Source organism: Pelodiscus sinensis, unplaced genomic scaffold (genome assembly GCF_049634645.1).
Source record: "Pelodiscus sinensis isolate JC-2024 unplaced genomic scaffold, ASM4963464v1 ctg116, whole genome shotgun sequence".
Taxonomy (NCBI): Eukaryota; Metazoa; Chordata; order Testudines; family Trionychidae; genus Pelodiscus; species Pelodiscus sinensis.
Window position 1 is genome coordinate 138,590 of NW_027465819.1, and position 24,907 is coordinate 163,496.

The 24,907-nt window shown below is 61.5% G+C and overlaps 1 protein-coding gene across 2 annotated transcripts in view; it reads right to left on the reverse strand.

Moving 5' to 3' along the window:
* Positions 1-24,907, reverse strand: part of ATP2A1 (ATPase sarcoplasmic/endoplasmic reticulum Ca2+ transporting 1) — a 126,304-nt gene that overhangs the window by 36,084 nt on the left and 65,313 nt on the right. For both annotated transcript variants that reach the window (XM_075914532.1, XM_075914533.1), the window contains exons 8-13: positions 21,507-21,804; positions 21,138-21,304; positions 20,979-21,067; positions 10,214-10,316; positions 2,061-2,192; positions 1,604-1,729 (exon numbers count right to left, since the gene is read on the reverse strand). In XM_075914532.1, the coding sequence (XP_075770647.1) occupies positions 1,604-1,729; positions 2,061-2,192; positions 10,214-10,316; positions 20,979-21,067; positions 21,138-21,304; positions 21,507-21,804 (915 nt within the window). The remainder of the gene's footprint in view (positions 1-1,603; positions 1,730-2,060; positions 2,193-10,213; positions 10,317-20,978; positions 21,068-21,137; positions 21,305-21,506; positions 21,805-24,907) is intronic.

Here is a 24,907-nt window from a genome sequence, read left to right on the forward strand (position 1 = left end):
CAGGGCGCAGCGGGGACAGAGGGACGGAGAGGGGGACAGGGCGCAGCGGGGACAGAGGGACGGAGAGGGGGACAGGGCGCAGCGAGGACAGAGGCGCGTGGAGGGGGACAGGGCGCAGCGAGGACAGAGGGACGTGCAGGGGGACAGGGCGCAGCGGGGACAGAGGGACATGGAGGGGGACAGGGCGCAGCGGGGACAGAGGGACGGAGAGGGGGACAGGGCGCAGCGGGGACAGAGGGACGGCGAGGGGGACAGGGCGCAGCGGGGACAGAGGGACGGAGAGGGGGACAGAGCGCAGTGGGGACATAGGCGCGTGGAGGGGGGATAGGGCGCAGCAGGGACAGAGGGACGGAGAGGGGGACAGGGCGCAGCGGGGACAGAGGGACGGAGAGGGGGACAGGGTGCAGCAGGGACAGAGGCGCGTGGAGGGGGGATAGGGCGCAGCAGGGACAGAGGGAAGGAGAGGGGGACAGGGCGCAGCGGGGACAGAGGGACGGAGAGGGGGACAGGGCGCAGCGAGGACAGAGGCGCGTGGAGCGGGGATAGGGCGCAGCAGGGACAGAGGGACGGAGAGGGGGACAGGGTGCAGCGAGGACAGAGGCGCATGGAGGGGGACAGGGCACAGCGGGGACGGAGGCGCGTGGAGGGGGACATGGCGCTGTGGGGACAGAGGGACGGAGAGGGGGACAGGGCGCAGCCAGGACAGAGGCGCGTGGAGGGGGACAGGGCGCAGCGAGGACAGAGGGACGTGGAGGGGGACAGGGCGCAGCGGGGACAGAGGGACGGAGAGGGGGACAGGGTGCAGCGAGGACATAGGCGCGTGGAGGGGGACAGGGCGCAGCGAGGACAGAGGGACGTGGAGGGGGACAGGGCGCAGCGGGGACAGAGGGACGGAGAGGGGGACAGGGCACAGCGGGGACAGAGGGACGGAGAGTGGGACAGGGCACAGCAGGGACAGAGGGACGGAGAGGGGGAAAGGGCGCAGCGGGGACAGAGGGACGGAGAGGGGGACAGGGCGCAGCGGGGACAGAGGGACGGAGAGGGGGACGGGGCGCAGCGGGGACAGAGGGACGGAGAGGGGGACGGAGCGCAGCGGGGACAGAGGGACGGAGAGGGGGACAGGGCACAGCGAGGACAGAGGGACGGAGAGGGGGACAGGGCGCAGCGGGGACAGAGGGACGGAGAGGGGGACGGGGCGCAGCGGGGACAGAGGGACGGAGAGGGGGACGGAGCACAGCGGGGACAGAGGGACGGAGAGGGGGACGGGGCGCAGCGGGGACAGAGGGACGGAGAGGGGGACGGAGCGCAGCGGGGACAGAGGGACGGAGAGGGGGACGGGGCGCAGCGGGGACAGAGGGACGGAGAGGGGGACGGAGCGCAGCGGGGACAGAGGGACGGAGAGGGGGACGGAGCGCAGCGGGGACAGAGGGACGGAGAGGGGGACGGGGCGCAGCGGGGACAGAGGGACGGAGAGGGGGACGGAGCGCAGCGGGGACAGAGGGACGGAGAGGGGGACGGGGCGCAGCGGGGACAGAGGGACGGAGAGGGGGACGGAGCGCAGCGGGGACAGAGGGACGGAGAGGGCTACAATCCTGGCACTGACCTTGATAAACATCTTGTTGCCCACCGCTGTGCGGGCGGCCTTGGCAGGGGAGCAGTACACGGACATGGACTTCCTGTCGCGGGAGAACTCCAGAGTGAACTCCTTCTTCATCAGCTGCTTAATGACCTGGGGTGAGGGCAAGGGGACCAAGAGGTGAGTGCGAACCCAAGGAGCCCAGCTATGGAGCCCAAGACAGCGCCTGCTCCCGGCCCAGGGTGCGCAGGGACAGCGTCTCAGCAAGGCACTAATCCGCCAGCTTGGGAAGGCCAATGAGAGCAACACAGGAGAGTGTGAGTCCCGGGATCCAGGACCACACATCTCTTGCTGGCCCAGGCAGGGCTGGTCACAGACTGGATGGGCATGGGTAGCAGGGGGCAAATATGCAGAGTTGCAAGCACTGGCATAGTGGGGCGGAGGCAGGGCAAGGGCACGTGGGTGCGCATGGATGAACACTTACAGAGTTGCAGGCGTTGGCACGTTCCACCTTGGAGAGGCTCCGCACATCTGTGTTGAAAACATTCATCTTCTCCACCAGGCAGGTCAGCGCTGTCTCTGTGGCTTCCCCCACCTTTTCATAGGCACCCTTGGCCTGGAAGCACATGCAGCAGGTCAGGGCATGGGGTAGCCAGTGTCACGGAGCGTCGGGGCGTCCCCGACCCTGCACGCCAACCGCAGCAGACGTGACTCTCAGCCGGCAGCTAGATCAGGTTTATTGGGTTACAGGGACCAGCGTGTCTTAGGGTCGATGTTAGCACAGGGAACAAGAGCAGCCAGTATTATTCCTCTCAGGGAGAAGGGGTCCCGGGCCCTTCACCCCCCTTTCCTGCTCTAAGCCCCTTTTCTCATCCTAGCCCAGCCGAGACTGACCCATCCCCCAGGCCCTCGTCACCAGCCTTGTGTCAGCCCCTCCTAGGGCCGGCTGGAGCCATTCCTGAGCCCCGGGCAGTGGGCGCGCGATGCATGTGCGGTTCCGTCCCCCCAGCGCATGTGCGGCCCTGCCCCCCGGCCCCCCTTACAGCTGCCATCAGGCACCCCCATAGGTTGGCACCCCAGGCAGCTGTCCAGCTAGCCCCCCCTTAATCCAGCCCTGGCACCTCCTATCCTTTGTCTCTCTTATCTCGTAGGCCTGGTCCTCAGGTGTGAGAGGCCGAAGACACTTCTGCAGTGAGTCCTCCTCCTCCTCCAGACCCCGTTGCAGTGCCCAGGGCAGTAGGGACCACACAGCACAACTCCAGAGTAAACACAGGACTCCAAGAGTGGACGAAATCCCCACCAGGCCGTGGGATGGGCATGCAGGAGCCATGCAGGCTAGGAAGTGGGCAGCAGGGACCAAATGGAACTCAGGCAAGCACATTGGATACACTTGTGAATAGCTTCAAGTATCAGAGGGGGAGCCGTGTTAGTCTGAATCTGCAAAAGCGACGAGGAGTCCTGTGGCACCTTAGAGACTCACTGAAGTGTAGGAGCATGAGCTTTCGTGGGCAAAGACCTGGACACCACGATACAAATAAGTGACGGTCATATCAATACCACCCTATACCGAAAACCTACCGACCGCTATACTTACCTGCATGCCTCCAGTTTCCATCCCGGACACACCACACGATCCATTGTTTACAGCCAAGCACTGAGGTACAACCGCATATGCTCCAACCCCTCAGACAGAGACCTACACCTACAAGATCTTCAACAAGCATTCTGTAAACTGCGATACCCACACGAGGAAGTGAGGAGACAGATTGACAGAGCCAACCCGCCAACCTGAAGCATATTCTCACCAGCAACTACACACCGCACCATAATAACTCGAACTCAGGAACCAATCCTTGCAACAAACCTCGGTGCCAACTCTGCCCACATATATACACCAGCAACACCATCACAGGACCTAACCAGATCAGCCATACTGTCACTGGTACATTCTCCTGCACATCCACCAATGTAATATATGCCATCATGTGCCAACAATGCCCCACTGCTATATACATCGGCCAAACAGAACAGTCCCTACGTAAAAGAATCAATGGACACAAATCTGATATTAGAATCATAGAATCATAGAATCATAGAATAATAGGACTGGAAGGGACCTCGAGAGGTCATCGAGTCCAGCCCCCCGCCCTCAAGGCAGGATCAAGCTCCGTCTACACCATCCCTGACAGATGTCTATCTAACCTGTTCTTAAATATCTCCAGAGAGGGAGATTCCACCACCTCCCTTGGCAATTTATTCCAATATTTGACCACCCTGACAGTTAGGAATTTTTTCCTAATGTCCAATCTAAACCTCCCCTGCTGCACTTTAAGCCCATTACTCCTTGTCCTGTCCTCAGAAACCAAGAGGAACAAATTTTCTCCTTCCTCCTTGTGACACCCTTTTAGATATTTGAAAACCGCTATCATGTCCCCCCTTAATCTTCTTTTTTCCAAACTAAACAAGCCCAGTTCATGAAGCCTGGCTTCATAGGTCATGTTCTCTAAACCTTTAATCATTCTTGTCGCTCTTCTCTGGACCCTTTCCAATTTCTCCACATCTTTCTTGAAATGTGGCGCCCAGAACTGGACACAGTACTCCAGCTGAGGCCTAACTAGTGCAGAGTAGAGCGGCAGAATGACTTCACGAGTTTTGCTTACAACACACCTGTTGATACAACCTAGAATCATATTTGCTTTTTTTGCAACAGCATCACACTGTTGGCTCATATTCAACTTGTGGTCCACTATGACCCCTAGATCCCTTTCCACCATGCTCCTTCCTAGACAGTCGCTTCCCATCTTGTATGTATGGAACTGATTGTTCCTTCCTAAGTGGAGCACTTTGCATTTCTCCTTATTAAACCTCATCCTGTTTACCTCTGACCATTTCTCTAACTTGCTAAGGTCATTTTGAATTATGTCCCTATCCTCCAAAGAAGTTGCAACCCCACCCAGTTTGGTATCATCTGCAAACTTAATAAGCGTACTCTCTATCCCAATATCTACATCATTGATGAAGATATTGAACAGTACGGGTCCCAAAACAGACCCTTGAGGAACTCCACTTGTTATCCCTTTCCAGCAGGATTTAGAACCGTTAACAACAACTCTCTGACTACGGTTATCCAGCCAATTATGCACCCACCTTATCGTGGCCCTATCTAAGTTATATTTGCCTAGTTTATCAATAAGAATATCATGCGAGACCGTATCAAATGCCTTACTAAAGTCTAGGTATATGACATCCACCGCTTCTCCCTTATCCACAAGGCTTGTTATCTTATCAAAGAAAGCTATCAGATTAGTTTGGCATGACTTGTTCTTCACAAACCCATGCTGGCTATTCCCTATCACTTTATTACCTTCCAAGTGTTTGCATATGATTTCCTTAATTACCTGCTCCATTATCTTCCCTGGGACAGACGTTAAACTGACCGGTCTGTAGTTTCCTGGGTTGTTCTTATTCCCCTTTTTATAGATGGGCACAATATTTGCCCTTTTCCAGTCTTCTGGAATTTCCCCTGTCTGCCATGATTTTTCAAAGATCATAGCTAAAGGCTCAGATACCTCCTCTATCAGCTCCTTGAGTATCCTGGGATGCATTTCATCAGGACCTGGTGACTTGCTGACATCTAACTTTCCTACGTGATTTTTAACTTGTTCTTTGTGTATCCTATCTTCTAAACTTACCCTCTCTCTGCTTGTATTCACTACGTTAGGCAACATTAGGAATGGCAACATACAAAAACCTGTAGAGGAACACTTCAATCTTCCTGGACACACAATTGCAGATCTAAAAGTAGCCATCCTGCAGCAAAAAAACTTCAGGAGCAGACTTCAAAGAGAAACTGCTGAGCTACAGTTCATCTTCAAGTTTGACACAATCAACTCTGGATTAAACAAAGACTGTGAATGGCTCGCTAACTACAAAAGCAGCTTCTGTTCCCTTGGAATTCACACCTCCAGATCAGCTGCTAGAAGTGGGCCTCATCTTCCTTGATTGGATCCACCTTGTCATCTCCAGCCTGATCCTGGCCTGCATATTTATTCCTGCCTCTGGAAATTTCCACTACATGCATCTGACGAAGTGGGTCTTTGCCCACGAAAGCTTATGCTCCTACACTTCAGTTAGTCTCTAAGGTGCCACAGGACTCCTCGTTGCTTTTGTGAATAGCTTATTTGGTATTGAGTTAGCAGCCCAGATGAGGGTTAGAAGGGGCCTCAGGAGTCATCGCGTCCAGCCCCCTGCCCAAGGCAGGACCAACCCCGACTCAATCAACCCAGCCAGGGCTTGGTCCAGCTGGGACTGAAACAGCTCTAGGGATGGAGACTCCACCGCCTCCCTATGGAACCCAGCCCAGTGCTTCCCCGCCACCTAGGCTATGTCTACACAGCAGCATTATTTTAGAACAGTGTTTCTCAAACTGTGCTCCATGGAGCCCCAGGGCTCCACGAGATTAACAAACTGGAAACATCAATAGGTACAACACACACAGTCAGTGGATCGCTGGGGCACCACATACATTTTTACGCATGTAAAGGGCTCCGGAGCCCAAAAACTTTGAGAACCGCTGTTTTAGAATAACTGACGTTATTCCAAAATAACATAGTTCACGTCTACACTACAAGCAGTTATTTTGACATAATGTCGAACTGGAGGACTTCTTACTGTGTCTCCTGTAACCCTCATTTTACGAGGAGTAAGGGAAGTCGGAGGAAGAGTGCTCATTCTCGAACTGCCTGCTGTGTAGACCGTGCCAAAAGCCAAAATAAGCTATTTTGACTTAATCTATGCAATTGACATAGCTCAGGCTGTGCAGCTTATTTCAGCTTTAGCCCCACTGTGTGGACGTGCTCCTAGTAAAATAGTCTCTCTCAATACCCAACCTAAAGCTCCCCCACTGCAACTTGAGCCCATTGCTCCTTGTTCTGCCATCCGTCATTACTGAGAACAGTCTCTCTCTATCCTCTTTGGAACCTCCCTTCAGGAAACTGAAGGCTGCTATCAAATCCCCCCTCACTCTTCTCTTCTGCAGACCAAACAAGCCCCGTCCCCTTAGTCTCTCCTCATATGTCATGTGCCCAGGCTCCTAATCATGTTTGTTTCCCTCTGCTGTTGGCCATACCCTTTCTGATGGATCCCTGTCATGTAAGATGCTATTGACGCATGCAAGCGCTTTATGTATTCATCTTGGGAGAGTTTGTGCATGTCTCTGTCCAGCTGTCTGAGAGTCCATTTGTTCTAGAACTCTCCCTAAACGAGAAGAGCTAGGGCACCACTTCCTCTTATCACAACTTAAAGCAAAGTCAGGGTCAGGCTGTGCCAGGCCAGTGGGCTGTGCCTGGAATGCGGCTGTTTCCAATAAAATGGAAGGGGTGAGGGGTCTGGTAGGAGGGTCATTTATACTGTAGAACAGGAGTGGCAGGAGAGCCTCCATGGGCTGGATCCGGCCTGCCAAGCAGGTTGATCCAGCCCACGGCTGCCCTGCTGCTCCCCCATCCCCAGGCCGATGAGACCTGGGGATGGGGGAGTGCGCCAGGTCTCCTCCTCTGGCAGAGCTATACGGCAGCAGAGGGAATTGCCAGCTGCTCAGAACACTGCACGCCCCTTGCAGATTGGGTCAGAGGCAAGAGACTTCACTGGCTCCCATGTCCCCAAGCAGGGGAGCACACGAAGTCTCCTCCCACCACCAGGGTACACGGCACCTAAAGGGAACAGCTGGCAGTTCTCTCTAGGGACTGGGGGGCAGAGAGGCAAAGACTTCACGTGCTCCCCCATTCCCAGGTCAGTTGGGGTCTGGGGTGGGGGGGAGCATGGGAAGGGTCCCGCCCCGCCCCTACCAGGGCCACTTCAGAAATTTGGGAAGTGGCTCCCCTTCAAAAATTATTGCCCACCCCTGCTGTAGAATGACCACAGGGAGCAGCAAGGGAGCAGAGATGGGGACCAGGACAGCTCTAACTCCATTGGGCCAGCAGGGGGCAGGGATGGAGAAACAGACAGCAGCCAGGGACAGGAGCATGCATATTGAACCTCTCCGCTCTAGACCCAGAACAGGAGAAAAACAAAAGCGATGTGAGTTAAGGACCTGAGCAGCACCAGGCAAATGTAGGGCCGCACAAGAGCAAAGAAAAATGGTTTCCTCTACAGTTTTAATTTTAATAACTGAGACATGCTGTGACGTAGTGGGGGTACCTGGCTGGTTTCTATGCTGCTGGCTCTGGGGTGGCCCCACTGGCTGCCGTGGGTACCAGGACCCAGCCAAACAGGATGAGTCACTATGCAAACCAGTGGCCAGACACCCCCCATGGAGAGGAACAAAGGAAGGTGGAATGCTGCCCTGGCTGGGGGGCAGGGCTGGAAGTTAGTTAGTTGGTGGCTGGCTGTCTGGGAGCATGGAGGAGACAGCCTAGGGAGAGGAGCTGGAGTTTAGGGGCCCAGTCTCCCCCCAACTCAAGGGGGCCTGAGGCATCCTAGCCCAGCTCTGTGACCAGATTCCATCTGTGCTGTGCTGTATCCTGGAGAGGCAATAAACTTCCTCTACTCCACCGGCTGGTGCGGTCTGTTTGTGCCATTTCGGGGTGCAGGAGACGGGGGACCCCCAACGCGCCGTCACACATGCCAACAGCGAGAATCTGAACTGCGTGCCTCCGCTGAGTGGGCCATCATTACAGAGTGTTAACCTTAGTCCTTTCGTCCCAAACTCCAGCACACTGCCAGCCAGATCCAAAGACTGGCCAGGGGCAAAGGGACAAGTGGTGTCAGTCTCTCGTCAGTGATCCTTGACAGAATGTGTTTCGAAATGCTGTGCCTAACTGGCTACGTGAGCAGAACCCCCAAACCTACCCCCTGTGACTCTTGTAGTCCCCTGTGTTCATGCTGTTGTTGCATTCACTGTTGGCTTTGTTGTGTGCGTGTGTGCGATTCCTACTGTCCCGTGCTGCTCTGCAGCGACTCTATGAGTGTGAGGGGCCCAGCGGGGCCAGGGTTTCTGGCGAGCACTCCTGGCGGCGCTGGGGGATGGCCCAGGCCGGGCTCTCTGGCGAGCACTCCTGGGGGCACTGGGGGATGGCCCGGGGGGGCCGGGGTCTCTTGCGAGCACTCCTGGGGGCGCTGGGGGAGGGCCCAGGCCGGGCTCTCTGGCGAGCACTCCTGGGGGCACTGGGGGATGGCCCGGGGGGGCCGGGGTCTCTTGCGAGCACTCCTGGGGGCGCTGGGGGATGGCCCAGGCCGGGGTCTCTGGCGAGCACTCCTGGGGGCGCTGGGGGAGGGCCCGGGGGGGGGGGGGGCGTGGTCTCTGGCGAGCACTCCTGGGGGCGCTGGGGGAGGGCCCAGGGGGGCCGGGGTCTCTGGCGAACACTCCTGGGGGCGCTGGGGGAGGGCCCAGGCCGGGGTCTCTGGCGAGCACTCCTGGGGGCGCTAGGGGAGGGCCCGGGGGGGGGGGCCGTGGTCTCTGGTGAGCACTCCTGGGGGCGCTGGGGGAGGGCCCAGGGGGGCCGGGGTCTCTGGCGAACACTCCTGGGGGCGCTGGGGGAGGGCCCAGGCCGGGGTCTCTGGCGAGCACTCCTGGGGGCGCTGGGGGAGGGCCCAGGGGACCAAGGTCTCTGGCGAGCACTCCTGGGGGCGCTGGGGGAGGGCCCAGGGGACCAGGGTCTCTGGCGAGCACTCCTGGGGGCGCTGGGGGAGGGCCCAGGGGACCGGGGTCTCTGGCAAGCACTCCTGGGGGCGCTGGGGGAGGGCCCAGGCTGGCCTGGCACCCGAGCTGGGGGGAGGATTCAGGCCGGTGACCCTTGGCCCGAGAAGCTGAACAAAGCAGGAGGTGGATCTGCCTGGGTGCGTGAGTTAGTTTTTGGCTGGCTGGGGGAGGAGGGAGCCTAGCTGGCCTGGGGGGCTGGGGCAGGGACCCCGAGCTGGGGCTCTGGGCCCCCCTGTCCCCAGGCTGGGCTGTACTGGCTGCTCCTGGTGCCTGTAACGAGTCTGGGCTATGCTTTGTCCCTGGGACCCAATAACCCTTCTCTTCTAACCTGCCGCCTGGCTGCGGGTGGGGATGCAGGGCCTGGTAGCTCCCCGCACTCTTAGCAGCATACTAAGGTCATACAAAGTATGATGTAAAATCCCATTTAATTGGGTAACCAGGTAACAAATTAATGGGCGAGCATGTCAGCCCAGCTGAGCTGGAGCGGCCCCCCTGCCTGCAAGCCCCAGTTAAGAGTGATGGTTTTACGAGTGAACTGATTCACCTTTAACAGCCCTACCCCTGGCTCTTTTAATCCTGCCACTTGCCCAAAACCTTCTTCAGTGGCTACTCCAGCAATGTGAGCAAGTGAGCAAAACACCTCTGCCTTCCTTTTTCCTTCCGAGCATCCTGCCCCAAACCCAGTGCCTGGTGCACTCGCCTAGGCTGCCTGCCCCTAAATCCAGCCCTGGTTCAGGATGAGTGCGCCCAGGTGGAGGAAAAGGAATGGGAGGGTGCAAGGTGCCCCAGGAAGTAGGAGGGATAGGGTGCAGGGGGACACAGGCAGGAGAAATAGAGGTGCAGGGGGACCCAGGAAGGGGGTGCAATGGGGGTGCAAGAGGACCCAGGTCGAAGAGGGAATACGGGGTGCAGGGAGACCAGGCCAGACGTGGGGCGTTCACCTCATTGTAATCCAGGGAGGAGTCATTGCAAAGGGCACAGATAGTGGCAAGTTCCACCAGCCCATCGTATTGCCCGGCTTTCACATGCTTCTCGTTCTTCAGCCTGCAGAGACACAGGGACCCACAGTGAGGAGTTAAGATGTGGAGAGGGCATGACTGTGTGTGCGGAGCGACAGGGGACGGGGGTGTCAGTGGCTGGGGGGGTCGAGGGGAATAGGGGGATGGAGGGTTGGGAGCGATAGGGGACAGGTGTGTCAGTGGTTGGGGGGTGTCGAGGGGAATAGGGGGATGGAGGGTTGGGAGCGACAGGACAGAGGTGTCAGTGGCTGGGGGGGGTTGAGGGGAATAGGGGGATGGAGGGTTGGGAGCAACAGGGGACAGGGGTGTCAGTAGCTGGGGGGAGCCGAGCGGAATAGGGGGATGGAGGGTTGGGAGCGACAGGGGACAGGGGTGTCAGTGGTTGGGAGTCAAGGGGATTAGGGGGATGGAGGGTTGGGAGTGACAGGTGACAGGGGTGTCAGTGGTTGGGGGGTCGAGGGGAATAGGGGGATGGAGGATTGGGAGCGACAGGGGACAGGGGTGTCAGTGGTTGGGAGGTCAAGGGGATTAGGGGGATGGAGGGTTGGGAGTGACAGGTGACGGGGGTGTCAGTGGTTGGGGGGTCGAGGGGAATAGGGGGATGGAGGATTGGGAGCGACAGGGGACAGGGGTGTCAGTGGTTGGGAGGTCAAGGGGATTAGGGGGATGAAGGGTTGGGAGTGACAGGGGACGGGGGTGTCAGTGGTTGGGGGGTCGAGGGGAATAGGGATGGAGGATTGGGAGCGACAGGGGACGGGGGTGTCAGTGGTTGGGGGGGTCAAGGGGAATAGGGGGATGGAGGGTTGGGAGCGACAGGGGATGGGGGTGTCAGTGGCTGGGGGGGTCGAGGGGAATAGGGGATGGAGGGTTGGGAGCGACAGGGAACGGGGGTGTCAGTGGCTGGGGGGGTCAAGGAGAATAGGGGGATGGAGAGTTGGGAGCGACAGGGGACGGGGGTGTCAGTGGTTGGGGGGGTCGAGGGAATAGGGGGATGGAGGGTTGGGAGCGACAGTGGACGGGGTGTCAGTGGTTGGGGGTTCGAGGGGAATAGGTATGGAGGGTTGGGAGCGACAGGGGACGGGGGTGTCAGTGGTTGGGGGGTGGAGAGAAATAGGGGGACGGAGGGTTGGGAGCGACAGGGGACGGGGGTGTCAGTGGTTGGGAGGTCGAGGGGAATAGGGGGATGGAGGGTTGGGAGCAACAGGGGACGGGGATGTCAGTGGTTGGGGGGGTCGAGGGAATAGGGGATGGAGGGTTGGGAGCGACACGGGACGGGGGTGTCACTGGCTGGGGGGTCGAGGGGAATAGGGGATGGAGGGTTGGGAGCGACAGGGGACGGGGGTGTCAGTGGTTGGGAGGTCGAGGGGAATAGGGGGATGGAGGGTTGGGAGCAACAGGGGACGGGGATGTCAGTGGTTGGGGGGGGTCGAGGGAATAGGGGATGGAGGGTTGGGAGCGACACGGGACGGGGGTGTCACTGGCTGGGGGGTCGAGGGGAATAGGGGATGGAGGGTTGGAAGCGACAGGGGACGGGTGTGTCAGTGGCTGGGAGGTCGAGGGGAATAGGGGATGGAGGGTTGGGAGCGACAGGAGATGGGGGTGTCAGTGGTTGGGGGGTGGAGGAGAATGGGGGATGGAGGGTTGGAGCGACAGGGGACGGGGGTGTCAGTGGCTGGGGAGTCGAGGGGAATAGGGGTTGGAGGGTTGGGAGCGACAGGGGACGGGGTGTCAGTGGTTGGGGGGTGGAGGAGAATGGGGGATGGAGGGTTGGAGCGACGGGACGAGGGTGTCAGTGGTTGGGGGGTGGAGGGGAATAGGGGATGGAGGGATGGGAGCGACAGGGGACGGGGTGTCAGTGGTTGGGGGGTGGAGGAGAATGGGGGATGGAGGGTTGGAGCGACGGGACGAGGGTGTCAGTGGTTGGAGGGTGGAGGGGAATAGGGGATGGAGGGATGGGAGCAACAGGGGACGGGGTGTCAGTGTTTGGGGGGTGGAGGAGAATGGGGGATGGAGGGTTGGAGCGACAGAGGACGGGGGTGTCAGTGGTTGGAGGGTGGAGGGGAATAGGGGATGGAGGGATGGGAGCGACAGGGGACGGGGTGTCAGTGGTTGGGGGGTGGAGGGGAATAGGGGATGGAGGGTTGGGAGCGACAGGGGACGGGGGTGTCAGTGGTTGGGGGGTGGAGGGGAATAGGGGATGGAGGGTTGGGAGCGACAGGGGACAGGTGTGTCAGTGTTTGGGGGGTGGAGGGGAATAGGGGATGGAGGGTTGGGAGCGACAGGGGACGAGGGTGTCAGTGGTTGGGGGGTGGAGGGGAATAGGGGATGGAGGGATGGGAGCGACAGGGGACGGGGTGTCAGTGGTTGGGGGGTGGAGGAGAATGGGGGATGGAGGGTTGGAGCGACAGGGGACGGGGTGTCAGTGGTTGGGGGGTGGAGGGGAATAGGGGATGGAGGGTTGGGAGCGACAGGGGACGGGGTGTCAGTGGTTGGGGGGTGGAGGGGAATAGGGGATGGAGGGTTGGGAGCGACAGGGGACGAGGGTGTCAGTGGTTGGGGGGTGGAGGGGAATAGGGGATGGAGGGATGGGAGCGACAGGGGACGGGGTGTCAGTGGTTGGGGGGTGGAGGAGAATGGGGGATGGAGGGTTGGAGCGACAGGGGACGGGGTGTCAGTGGTTGGGGGGTGGAGGGGAATAGGGGATGGAGGGTTGGGAGCGACAGGGGACGGGGGTGTCAGTGGTTGGAGGGTGGAGGGGAATAGGGATGGAGGGTTGGGAGCGACAGGGGACGGGGTGTCAGTGGTTGGGGGGTGGAGGGGAATAGGGGATGGAGGGTTGGGAGCGACAGGGGACGAGGGTGTCAGTGGTTGGGGGGTGGAGGAGAATGGGGGATGGAGGGTTGGAGCGACAGGGGACGAGGGTGTCAGTGGTTGGAGGGTGGAGGGGAATAGGGGATGGAGGGATGGGAGCGACAGGGGACGGGGTGTCAGTGGTTGGGGGGTGGAGGAGAATGGGGGATGGAGGGTTGGAGCGACAGGGGACGGGGTGTCAGTGGTTGGGGGGGTCGAGGGAATAGGGGATGGAGGGTTGGGAGCGACAGGGGACGAGGGTGTCAGTGGTTGGGGGGTGGAGGGGAATAGGGGATGGAGGGATGGGAGCGACAGGGGACGGGGTGTCAGTGGTTGGGGGGTGGAGGAGAATGGGGGATGGAGGGTTGGGAGCGACAGGGGATGAGGGTGTCAGTGGTTGGGGGGTGGAGGGGAATAGGGGATGGAGGGTTGGGAGCAACAGGGGACGGGGTGTCAGTGGTTGGGGGGTGGAGGGGAATAGAGGATGGAGGGTTGGGAGCAACAGGGGACGGGGTGTCAGTGGCTGGGGGGTGGAGGGGAATAGGGGATGGAGGGTTGGGAGCGACAGGGGACGGGGTGTCAGTGGTTGGGGGGTGGAGGGGAATAGAGGATGGAGGGTTGGGAGCGACAGGGGACGGGGGTGTCAGTGGTTGGGGGGGGTCGAGGGAATAGGGGATGGAGGGTTGGGAGCGACAGGGGACGGGGTGTCAGTGGTTGGGGGGTGGAGGGGAATAGGGAATGGAGGGTTGGGAGCGACAGGGGACGGGGGTGTCAGTGGTTGGGGGGTGGAGGGGAATAGAGGATGGAGGGTTGGGAGCGACAGGGGACGGGGGTGTCAGTGGTTGGGGGGGTCGAGGGAATAGGGGATGGAGGGTTGGGAGCGACAGGGGACGGGGTGTCAGTGGTTGGGGGGTGGAGGGGAATAGGGAATGGAGGGTTGGGAGCGACAGGGGACGGGGTGTCAGTGGTTGGAGGGTGGAGGGGAATAGGGGTTGGAGGGTTGGGAGCGACAGGAGATGGGGGTGTCAGTGGTTGGGGGGTGGAGGGGAATAGGGGATGGAGGGATGGGAGCAACAGGGGACGGGGTGTCAGTGGTTGGGGGATGGGGGAGAATGGGGGATGGAGGGTTGGGAGCGACAGGGGACGGGGTGTCAGTGGTTGGGAGGTGGAGGGGAATAGGGGATGGAGGGATGGGAGCGACAGGGGACGGGGTGTCAGTGGTTGGGAGGTGGAGGGGAATAGGGGATGGAGGGATGGGAGCGACAGGGGACGGGGTGTCAGTGGTTGGGAGGTGGAGGGGAATAGGGGATGGAGGGTTGGAGCGACAGGGGACGGGGTGTCAGTGGTTGGGGGGTGGAGGGGAATAGAGGATGGAGGGTTGGGAGCGACAGGGGACGGGGGTGTCAGTGGTTGGAGGGTGGAGGGGAATAGGGGATGGAGGGATGGGAGCGACAGGGGACGGGGTGTCAGTGGTTGGGGGGTGGAGGGGAATAGGGGATGGAGGGTTGGAGCGACAGGGGACGGGGTGTCAGTGGTTGGGGGGTGGAGGGGAATAGGGGATGGAGGGTTGGGAGCGACAGGGGACGGGGTGTCAGTGGTTGGAGGGTGGAGGAGAATGGGGGATGGAGGGTTGGAGCGACAGGGGACGAGGGTGTCAGTGGTTGGGGGGTGGAGGAGAATGGGGGATGGAGGGTTGGAGCGACAGGGGACGAGGGTGTCAGTGGTTGGAGGGTGGAGGGGAATAGGGGATGGAGGGATGGGAGCGACAGGGGACGGGGTGTCAGTGGTTGGAGGGTGGAGGGGAATAGAGGATGGAGGGTTGGGAGCGACAGGGGACGAGGGTGTCAGTGGTTGGGGGGGTCAAGGGAATAGGGGATGGAGGGTTGGGAGCGACAGGGGACGAGGGTGTCAGTGGTTGGAGGGTGGAGGGGAATAGGGGATGGAGGGATGGGAGCAACAGGGGACGGGGTGTCAGTGGTTGGGGGGTGGAGGGGAATAGGGGATGGAGGGATGGGAGCGACAGGGGACGGGGTGTCAGTGGTTGGGGGGTGGAGGGGAATAGGGGATGGAGGGTTGGGAGCGACAGGGGACGGGGTGTCAGTGGTTGGGGGGTGGAGGAGAATGGGGGATGGAGGGTTGGGAGCGACAGGGGACGGGGTGTCAGTGGTTGGGGGGTGGAGGGGAATAGGGGATGGAGGGTTGGGAGCGACAGGGGACGGGGGTGTCAGTGGTTGGAGGGTGGAGGGGAATAGGGGATGGAGGGTTGGGAGCGACAGGGGACGGGGGTGTCAGTGGTTGGAGGGTGGAGGGGAATAGAGGATGGAGGGTTGGGAGCGACAGGGGATGGGGGTGTCAGTGGTTGGGGGGGTCGAGGGAATAGGGGATGGAGGGTTGGGAGCGACAGGGGACGAGGGTGTCAGTGGTTGGAGGGTGGAGGGGAATAGGGGATGGAGGGTTGGAGCGACAGAGGACGGGGGTGTCAGTGGTTGGGGGGTCGAGGGAATAGGGGATGGAGGGATGGGAGCGACAGGGGACGGGGTGTCAGTGGTTGGGGGGTGGAGGAGAATGGGGGATGGAGGGTTGGAGCGACAGGGGATGAGGGTGTCAGTGGTTGGGAGGTGGAGGGGAATAGAGGATGGAGGGTTGGGAGCGACAGGGGACGGGGGTGTCAGTGGTTGGGGGGGTCAAGGGAATAGAGGATGGAGGGTTGGGAGCGACAGGGGACGGGGGTGTCAGTGGTTGGGGGGTGGAGGGGAATAGGGGATGGAGGGATGGGAGCGACAGGGGACGGGGTGTCAGTGGTTGGGGGGTGGAGGAGAATGGGGGATGGAGGGTTGGAGCGACAGGGGATGAGGGTGTCAGTGTTTGGGGGGTGGAGGGGAATAGGGGTTGGAGGGTTGGGAGCGACAGGGGACGGGGTGTCAGTGGTTGGGGGGTGGAGGAGAATGGGGGATGGAGGGTTGGAGCGACAGGGGACGGGGTGTCAGTGTTTGGGGGGTGGAGGGGAATAGGGGATGGAGGGTTGGGAGCGACAGGGGACGGGGTGTCAGTGGTTGGGGGGTGGAGGAGAATGGGGGATGGAGGGTTGGAGCGACAGGGGACGAGGGTGTCAGTGGTTGGGGGGTGGAGGAGAATGGGGGATGGAGGGTTGGAGCGACAGGGGATGAGGGTGTCAGTGTTTGGGGGGTGGAGGCGAATAGGGGATGGAGGGTTGGGAGCGACAGGGGACGAGGGTGTCAGTGGTTGGAGGGTGGAGGGGAATAGAGGATGGAGGGTTGGGAGCGACAGGGGACGGGGTGTCAGTGGTTGGGGGGGTCGAGGGAATAGGGGATGGAGGGTTGGGAGCGACAGGGGACGGGGGTGTCAGTGGTTGGGGGGTGGAGGGGAATAGAGGATGGAGGGTTGGGAGCGACAGGGGACGGGGTGTCAGTGGTTGGGGGGGTCGAGGGAATAGGGGATGGAGGGTTGGGAGCGACAGGGGACGGGGGTGTCAGTGGTTGGGGGGTGGAGGGGAATAGAGGATGGAGGGTTGGGAGCGACAGGGGATGGGGGTGTCAGTGGTTGGGGGGCTCGAGGGAATAGGGGATGGAGGGTTGGGAGCGACAGGGGACGGGGGTGTGACATAGTGGGGGTATTGGGCTGCTTTCTATGCTGGCTCTGTGGTAACCCCACTGGCTGCTGCCGGTACCACAGAGAGTGGTCATTATGCAAAGAAGGTCTCTCAACCTGTCTGACCAGCTACCCCCCATGGAGAGAAACAAAGGAATGTGGATGCTGCCCTGGCTGGGGGGCAGGGCTGGAGGAGAGTGAGTTATTTTCTGTCTGGGAGCATGGAGGAGACAGCCTAGGGAAGGAGCTGGGGAGTAGGCTGGGATTGTAGGGCCCAGCCACCCCCCCATCGCAAAGGGGGGCACTGAGGCCTCTTAGCCCCAGTTCCTGTAACCAGATTACATCTGTGCTGTGCTGTATCCTGGAGAGGCAATAAACTCCTTCTATTCTACTGGCTGATGTTCGTGCCATTACGGGGCTGCAGGAGACGGGAAACCCCAACGCGCCGTCACACTATCAGTGGCTGGGGGTCGAGGGGAATAGGGGATGGAGGGTTGGGAGCAACAGGGGACGGGGGTGTCAGTGGTTGGGGCAATCAGAGCACTGGGGGATGTTGGAAGAGAGATGGGACGGGGCGGTGTAAGTAGGGAGGGGTGATCGGGGCACTGGGGGATGCCGAATGGGCGATGGGATGTGGGGGGTATCCGTGCTGGGGGGGCTTGAGGTATGGGGGATGGCGGTTGTCAATGAAGGGGGCGATCGAGTACTGGGGGATGCCGGGCGGGTGACGGGATGCGGGGGTGTCCGTGCTGGGGGCGATTGAGGTACGGGGGATGGAGGTTGTCAATGAAAGGGGCGATCGGGTACCGGGGTATGCCGGGTGGGTGACGGGATGCGGGGGTGTCCGTGCTGGGGGCGATTGGGGTACGGGGGATGCAGGTTGTCAATGAAGGGGGCGATCGGGTACTGGGGGATGCCTGGTGCGCGACGGGATGCGGGGGTGTCCGTGCTGGGGGCGATTGGAGTACAGGGGATGAAGGTTGTCAATGAAGGGGGCGATCGGGTACTGGGGGATGCCGGGTGGGTGACGGGATGCGGGGTTGTCCGTGCTGGGGGCGATTGAGGTACAGGGGATGGAGGTTGCCAGCGAAGGGGGCGATCGGGTACTGGGGGATGCCGGGTGGGTGATGGGATGCAGAGAGTGTCCGTGCTGGGGGCGATTGGAGTACGGGGGATGGAGGTTGCCAGCGAAGGGGGCAATTGGGTACTGGGGGATGCCGGGTGGGTGACGGGATGCGGGGGTGTCCGTGCTGGGGGCGATTGGAGTACGGGGGATGCAGGTTGTCAATGAAGGGGGCGATCGGGTACCGGGGGATACCGGGTGGGTGACGGGATGCGGGGGTGTCCGTGCTGAGTGCGATTGGGGTACGGGTGTTGGAGGTTGTCAATGAAGGGGGCGATCGGGTACCGGGGGATGCCGGGTGGGTGACGGGAAGCGAGGGTGTCCGTGCTGGGGGCGATTGGAGTACGGGGGATGGAGGTTGTCAATGAAGGGGGCGATCGGGTACCAGGGGATGCCAGGTGGGCGACGGGGTGCGGAGGTGTCCGTGCTGGGGGTGATTGAGGTACGGGGGATGGTGGTTGTCAATGAAGGGGGCGATCGGGTACCGGGGGATGCCAGGTGGGCGACAGGATGCGGGGGTATCCGTGCTGGGGGCGATTGAAGTACGGGGGATTCAGGTTGTCAATGAAGGGGGCGATAGGGTACCGGGGGATGCCGGGCGGGTGACGGGATGCGGGGGTGTCTGTGCTGGGGGCGATTGGAGTACGGGGGATGGAGGTTGCCAGCGAAGGGGGCGATGGGGTACCAGGGGATGCCGGGTGGGTGACGGGATGCGGGGGTGTCCGTGCTGGGGGCGATTGGAGTACGGGGGATGGAGGTTGCCAGCGAAGGGGGCAATTGGGTACTGGGGGATGCCGGGTGGGTGACGGGATGCGGGGATGTCCGTGCTGGGGGCGATTGGGGTATGGGGGATGGCGGGTGTCAATGAAGGGGGCGATCGGGTACTGGGGGATTCCGGGTGGGTGACGGGATGCGGGGGGTGTCCGTGCTGGGGGCGATTGGAGTACGGGGGATGGAGGTTGCCAGCGAAGGGGGCGATGGGGTACCAGGGGATGCCGGGTGGGTGACGGGATGCGGGGGTGTCCGTGCTGGGGGCGATTGGAGTACGGGGGATGGAGGTTGCCAGCGAAGGGGGCAATTGGGTACTGGGGGATTCCGGGTGGGTGACGGGATGCGGGGGTGTCCGTGCTGGGGGCGATTGGAGTGCAGGGGATGGAGGTTGCCAGCGAAGGGGGCAATTGGGTACTGGGGGATGCCGGGTGGGTGACGGGATGCGGGGATGTCCGTGCTGGGGGCGATTGGGGTATGGGGGATGGCGGGTGTCAATGAAGGGGGCGATCGGGTACTGGGGGATTCCGGGTGGGTGACGGGATGCGGGGGTGTCCGTGCTGGGGGCGATTGGAGTACGGGGGATGGAGGTTGCCAGCGAAGGGGGCGATGGGGTACCAGGGGATGCCGGGTGGGTGACGGGATGCGGGGGTGTCCGTGCTGGGGGCGATTGGAGTACGGGGGATGGAGGTTGCCAGCGAAGGGGGCAATTGGGTACTGGGGGATTCCGGGTGGGTGACGGGATGCGGGGGTGTCCGTGCTGGGGGCGATTGGGGTACGGGGGATGGCGGTTGTCAATGAAGGGGGCGATCGGGTACTGGGGGATTCCGGGTGGGTGACGGGATGCGGGGGTGTCCGTGCTGGGGGCGATTGGGGTACGGGGGATGGCGGTTGTCAATGAAGGGGGCGATCGGGTACCAGGGGATTCCGGGTGGGTGACGGGATCCGGGGGTGTCCGTGCTGGGGGCGATTGGGGTACGGGGGATGGCGGTTGTCAATGAAGGGGGCGATCGGGTACTGGGGGATTCCGGGTGGGTGACAGGATGCGGGGGTGTCGGTGCTGGGGGCGATTGGGATACGGGGGATGCAGGTTGTCAATGAAGGGGGCGATCGGGTACCAGGGGATGCCGGGTGGGTGACGGGATGCGGGGGTGTCGGTGCTGGGGGCGATTGGGGTACGGCGGATGGAGGTTGCCAGCGAAGGGGGCGATCGGGTACCGGGGGATGCCGGGTGGGTGACGGGATGCGGGGGTGTCCGTGCTGGGGGCGATTGGGGTACGGGGGATGGAGGTTGTCAATGAAGGGGGCGATCGGGTACCAGGGGATTCCGGGTGGGTGACGGGATGCGGGGGTGTCGGTGCTGGGGGCGATTGGGGTACGGGGGATGGAGGTTGTCAATGAAGGGGGCGATCGGGTACCAGGGGATGCCGGGTGGGTGACGGGATGCGGGGGTGTCGGTGCTGGGGGCGATTGGGGTACGGCGGATGGAGGTTGCCAGCGAAGGGGGCGATCGGGTACCGGGGGATGCCGGGTGGGTGACGGGATGCGGGGGTGTCCGTGCTGGGGGCGATTGGGGTACGGGGGATGGCGGTTGTCAATGAAGGGGGCGATCGGGTACCAGGGGATTCCGGGTGGGTGACGGGATGCGGGGGTGTCCGTGCTGGGGGCGATTGGGGTACGGGGGATGGCGGTTGTCAATGAAGGGGGCGATCGGGTACTGGGGGATTCCGGGTGGGTGACGGGATGCGGGGGTGTCCGTGCTGGGGGCGATTGGGGTACGGGGGATGGCGGTTGTCAATGAAGGGGGCGATCGGGTACCAGGGGATTCCGGGTGGGTGACGGGATGCGGGGGTGTCCGTGCTGGGGGCGATTGGGGTACGGGGGATGGCGGTTGTCAATGAAGGGGGCGATCGGGTACCAGGGGATTCCGGGTGGGTGACGGGATGCGGGGGTGTCCGTGCTGGGGGCGATTGGGATACGGGGGATGCAGGTTGTCAATGAAGGGGGCGATCGGGTACCAGGGGATGCCGGGTGGGTGACGGGATGCGGGGGTGTCGGTGCTGGGGGCGATTGGGGTACGGCGGATGGAGGTTGCCAGCGAAGGGGGCGATCGGGTACCGGGGGATGCCAGGTGGGTGACGGGATGAGAGGGTGTCCGTGCTGGGGGCGATTGGGGTACGGGGGATGGAGGTTGTCAATGAAGGGGGCGATCAGGGTACTGGAACATGCTGAGTGAGGGACGGGACGGGGGGGTGTCCGTTGTGGGGGAGATCAGGGTACCGGGGGATGGTGGGTGAGGGAAGTGATGGGGAGTGTCGGGGTAGCAGGGTCACTCACACTTCTCCCTCGGGGGCGTAGGTGGAGCCAGTGATGGCGAAGTCGTTCAGGGAGCAGACATCTCCCTCCACCTTCTCGACGACGAACATCTGTCGAGAGAGGGGGGTCAGGCTAGTCCTGGAGCTGTGGGTGGAGCCTCTGGCCAGGGCCGCCTCTTACCTTGCACACGGACATCTGGTTGGTGGTGAGGGTGCCGGTCTTGTCGGAGCAGATGACGGAGGTGCAGCCCAGTGTCTCCACGGAGGGCAGGCTGCGCACGATGGCGTTCTTCTTGGCCATGCGGCGTGTGCCCAGGGCCAGGCAGGTGGTGATGACGGCGGGGAGACCTGGGGAGGGGAAGGGGCTCAGTCGATGTTAGTGCCTAGCCTGTCTCCATGCAGGGAGGGACAATGAGCCCCCCCCAAAAGCCAGCACAGCGAACCAGCCCCAAGGAGCTCCCTGCCACGGGCCCCGTGTTGCAGCGCATGCATGCAGCCCTGGCATGGGGCTGAAGACTGGGCTCCTGGGCCCCGTTCCGTGCTGACTGACCTTCGGGAATGGCGGCCACGGCCAAGGCCACGGCGATCTTGAAGTAGTAGATGGCGCCACGGATCCAGGAGCCACCATGGATGGGGTCGTTGAAGTGGCCAATGTTGATGAGCCAGACGGCTACGCAGATGAGTGAGATGACCTTGGAGAGCTGCTCTCCGAACTCGTCCAGCTTCTGCTGCAGAGGCGTCTTCTCCTGCTCCGTGGCTGCCATCTCATCTCGGATCTTCCCGATCTCTGTGCCCACCCCCGTGGCAATGACAATGCCCACAGCCTTGCCGGCCGCCACGTTGGTGCCCTGTCGGGAGAGGCAGCAAGAAGGGGAGAGGGTTACCGGCACTGGCCACGGGAGTGACCTATGCAGCTCAGAATGGGAGCGTTGCAAATTAGTCTGGCCAGCAGCCCTGATCACACTGTTGCCCCCATGACAGCTCTCTAGTCTGAGGCTAAGGGTATGTCTACACTACAGCGCTAATTCGAACTAACTTAGTTCGAATTAGTTAATTCGAACTAACGCGTCTAGAACTAAAAACTAGTTCGAATTAGCGTTTTGCTAATTCGAACTAGCATGTCCACATTAAGTGGACCCTGAACAGGGCTTAAGGATGGCCGGAAGCAGTGCCGGCAGGGCATCAGAGGAGGACTTAGAGCGTGGAGATGCTGTCTCTGGCTAGCCGAGGGCTGTGCTTAAAGGGACCCGACCCCCACCCCGGACAGACAGTTCTCAGGGGTGCCCCGCTTGCAAAGCAGTCCTGGCTTGGAGTGCCTGGAGTACCCACACTGGGCACATCACACCACTCGGCCATCAGCCCGGCTGCACTTGCCGCAGGCTGCCATCTGGGGAGAGGGGGCAATTGGGGGGCTGCAGGAGAGCTTCCACTCCCAGAAGCCCACAGAGCCAGCCCAGTCCTCCCCATCGGGGGCTCGTGCCCCATTCCTCCCTCACCTCCTTCCACTTACCCTTCCCTAGCCCCTTTTCTTGATGTACAAAATAAAGGACAATTGTGTTCAAAAATGGAATCTGTCTTTATTGAACAAAACTGGGGGAGACTGGGAAAAGGAGGTGGGAGAGGGGAAGAGAGAGGGTGGGAGAGGGGAGGGCAACTACAACGATCAGGGGTTGGGAACAGGTCCCATATGAAGAGAGGCTACAGAGACTGGGACTTCTCAGCTTAGAAAAGAGGAGACGGAGGGGGGACAGGATAGAGGTCTCTAAAAGCAGGAGTTGGGTGGAGACGGTGCATATAGAAAAGTTCTTCATTAGTTCCCATAAAGAAGGACTAGAGGACACCAAAGGAAAGGAATGGGTAGCAGGCTTCAAACTAGTAAGAGAAAGTTGTTCTTCACAAAGCAAAGAGTCAACCTGTGGAACTCCTTGCTGCAGGAGGCTGTGAAGGCTAGAACTGGAACAGAGTTTAAAGGGAAGTGAGATCAAGTCATGGAGGTTGGGTCCATGGAGTAGTATTAGCCAGGGGGTAGGAGTGGTGTCCCTGCCCAAAGTTTGTGGAAGGCTGGAGAGGGATGGCATGAGACAAATGGCTTGGTCACTGTCTTCGGTCCATCCCCTCCAGGGTCCCTAGGGTTGGCCGCTGTCGGCAGACAGGCTACTGGGCTAGATGGACCTTTGGTCTGACCCAGGACGGCCATTGTAAGCTCAGGGTCGGGGGTCTCAGTAGACCCCCTTGATTTTCATGCACACCTGCTCCTGGGTGGCCAGGCTGGCAGCTCTCCTGCCCAAGCCAGCCACTTTCCTGTGCCTAGTGCAGAGATCGTGGACAAGGTCCACGATGTCCGCACTAGCCCAGGCGGGTGCCTGCCTCTTGCGGTCCCGGGCAAGCTCCCGGGAGCCGCCAGCCTGGTCCCGGGAAGAGGGGGAGGGCTGGGGGGCATCGGGTGGGTGGCTCGATCCGTGCCAGGTGCAGGGTCTGCTGGCTGGGTGCTGGCAGGCTTGCACCTGGCACGGGCACCGTAGCCACCCCGTGCCCCTTTAAGGGGTCCAGGGCCAGGAGGGGGGCATAGAGTTTCCCTGGTGTTGGCCAGAGTGGCCACCAGGGAAACCTGGGAAGCCTTAGCCTCCCACTAGTTCGAATTAAGGGTCTTCACAGCCCTTAATTCGAACTAGCTAGTTCGAACTAGGCTTAATCCTCGTAAAATGAGGTTTACCTAGTTCGAACTAAGCGCTCCGCTAGTTCGATTTAAATTCGAACTAGCGGAGCGCTAGTGTAGCGCCTATTAAAGTTAGTTCGAACTAACATCCGTTAGTTCGAACTAACTCTGTAGTGTAGACAGACCCTGACAGATTCTCTGGCCAACTGTGGGGTGACTGGGGTAGCTCTCTGGCCGGGGTGCAGGGCAGAGTGACTGGGGGTACCTCTCTGGTTGGGGTCTAGTGACCGGGGGTAGCTCTCTGGCTGGAGTGCAGGGCGGAGTACCTGGGGTTAGCTCTCTGGCTGGGGTGCAGGGTGGGGTGCCTGGGGTTAGCTCTCTGGCCAGGGTGCAGTGACTGGGGTTAGCTCTCTGACCGGGGTGTAGTGACCAGGGGTAGCTCTCTGGCCGGGGTGCAGGGTGCGGTGACCGGGGGTAGCCCTCTGGCCGGGCTGCAGGATGGGGTGACCGGGGGTAGCTCTCTGGCCGGGGTGCAGGGTGGGGTGACCGGGGGTAGCTCTCTGGCTGGGGTGCAGGGTGCGGTGACTGCGGGTAGCTCTCTGGCAGGGGTGCAGGATGGGGTGACCGGGGGTAGCTCTCTGGCCAGGGTGCAGGGTGAGCTGGCTGGGGGTAGCTCTCTGGCAGGGGTGCAGTGACTGGGGTTAGTTCTCTGGCCGGGGTTCAGGGTGCGGTGACTGTAGGTAGCTCTCTGGCCGGGTTGCAGGGTGCGGTGACCGGGGGTAGCTCTCTGGCCGGGTTGCAGGGTGCGGTGACCGGGGGTAGCTCTCTGGCCCGGTTGCAGGGTGCGGTGACCGGGGGTAGCTCTCTGGCCGGGTTGCAGGGTGCGGTAACCGGGGGTAGCTCTCTGGCCGGGTTGCAGGGTGCGGTGACTGGGGGTAGCTCTCTGGCCGGGTTGCAGGGTGCGGTAACCGGGGGTAGCTCTCTGGCCGGGGTGCAGTGACTGGGGTTAGCTCTCTGGCCGGGGTGCAGGGTGCGGTGACCGGGGGTAGCTCTCTGGCCGGGGTGCGGTGACCAGGGGTAGCTCTCTGGCCGGGGTGCGGTGACCAGGGGTAGCTCTCTGGCCGGGGTGCGGTGACCAGGGGTAGCTCTCTGGACGGGGTGCAGTGACTGTGGGTAGCTCTCTGGCCGGGGTGCAGGGTGCAGTGACCGGGGGTAACTCTCTGGCCGGGGTGCGGTGACCGGGGGTAGCTCTCTGGCCGGGGTGAAGGGTGGGGTGACCGGGGGTAGCTCTCTGG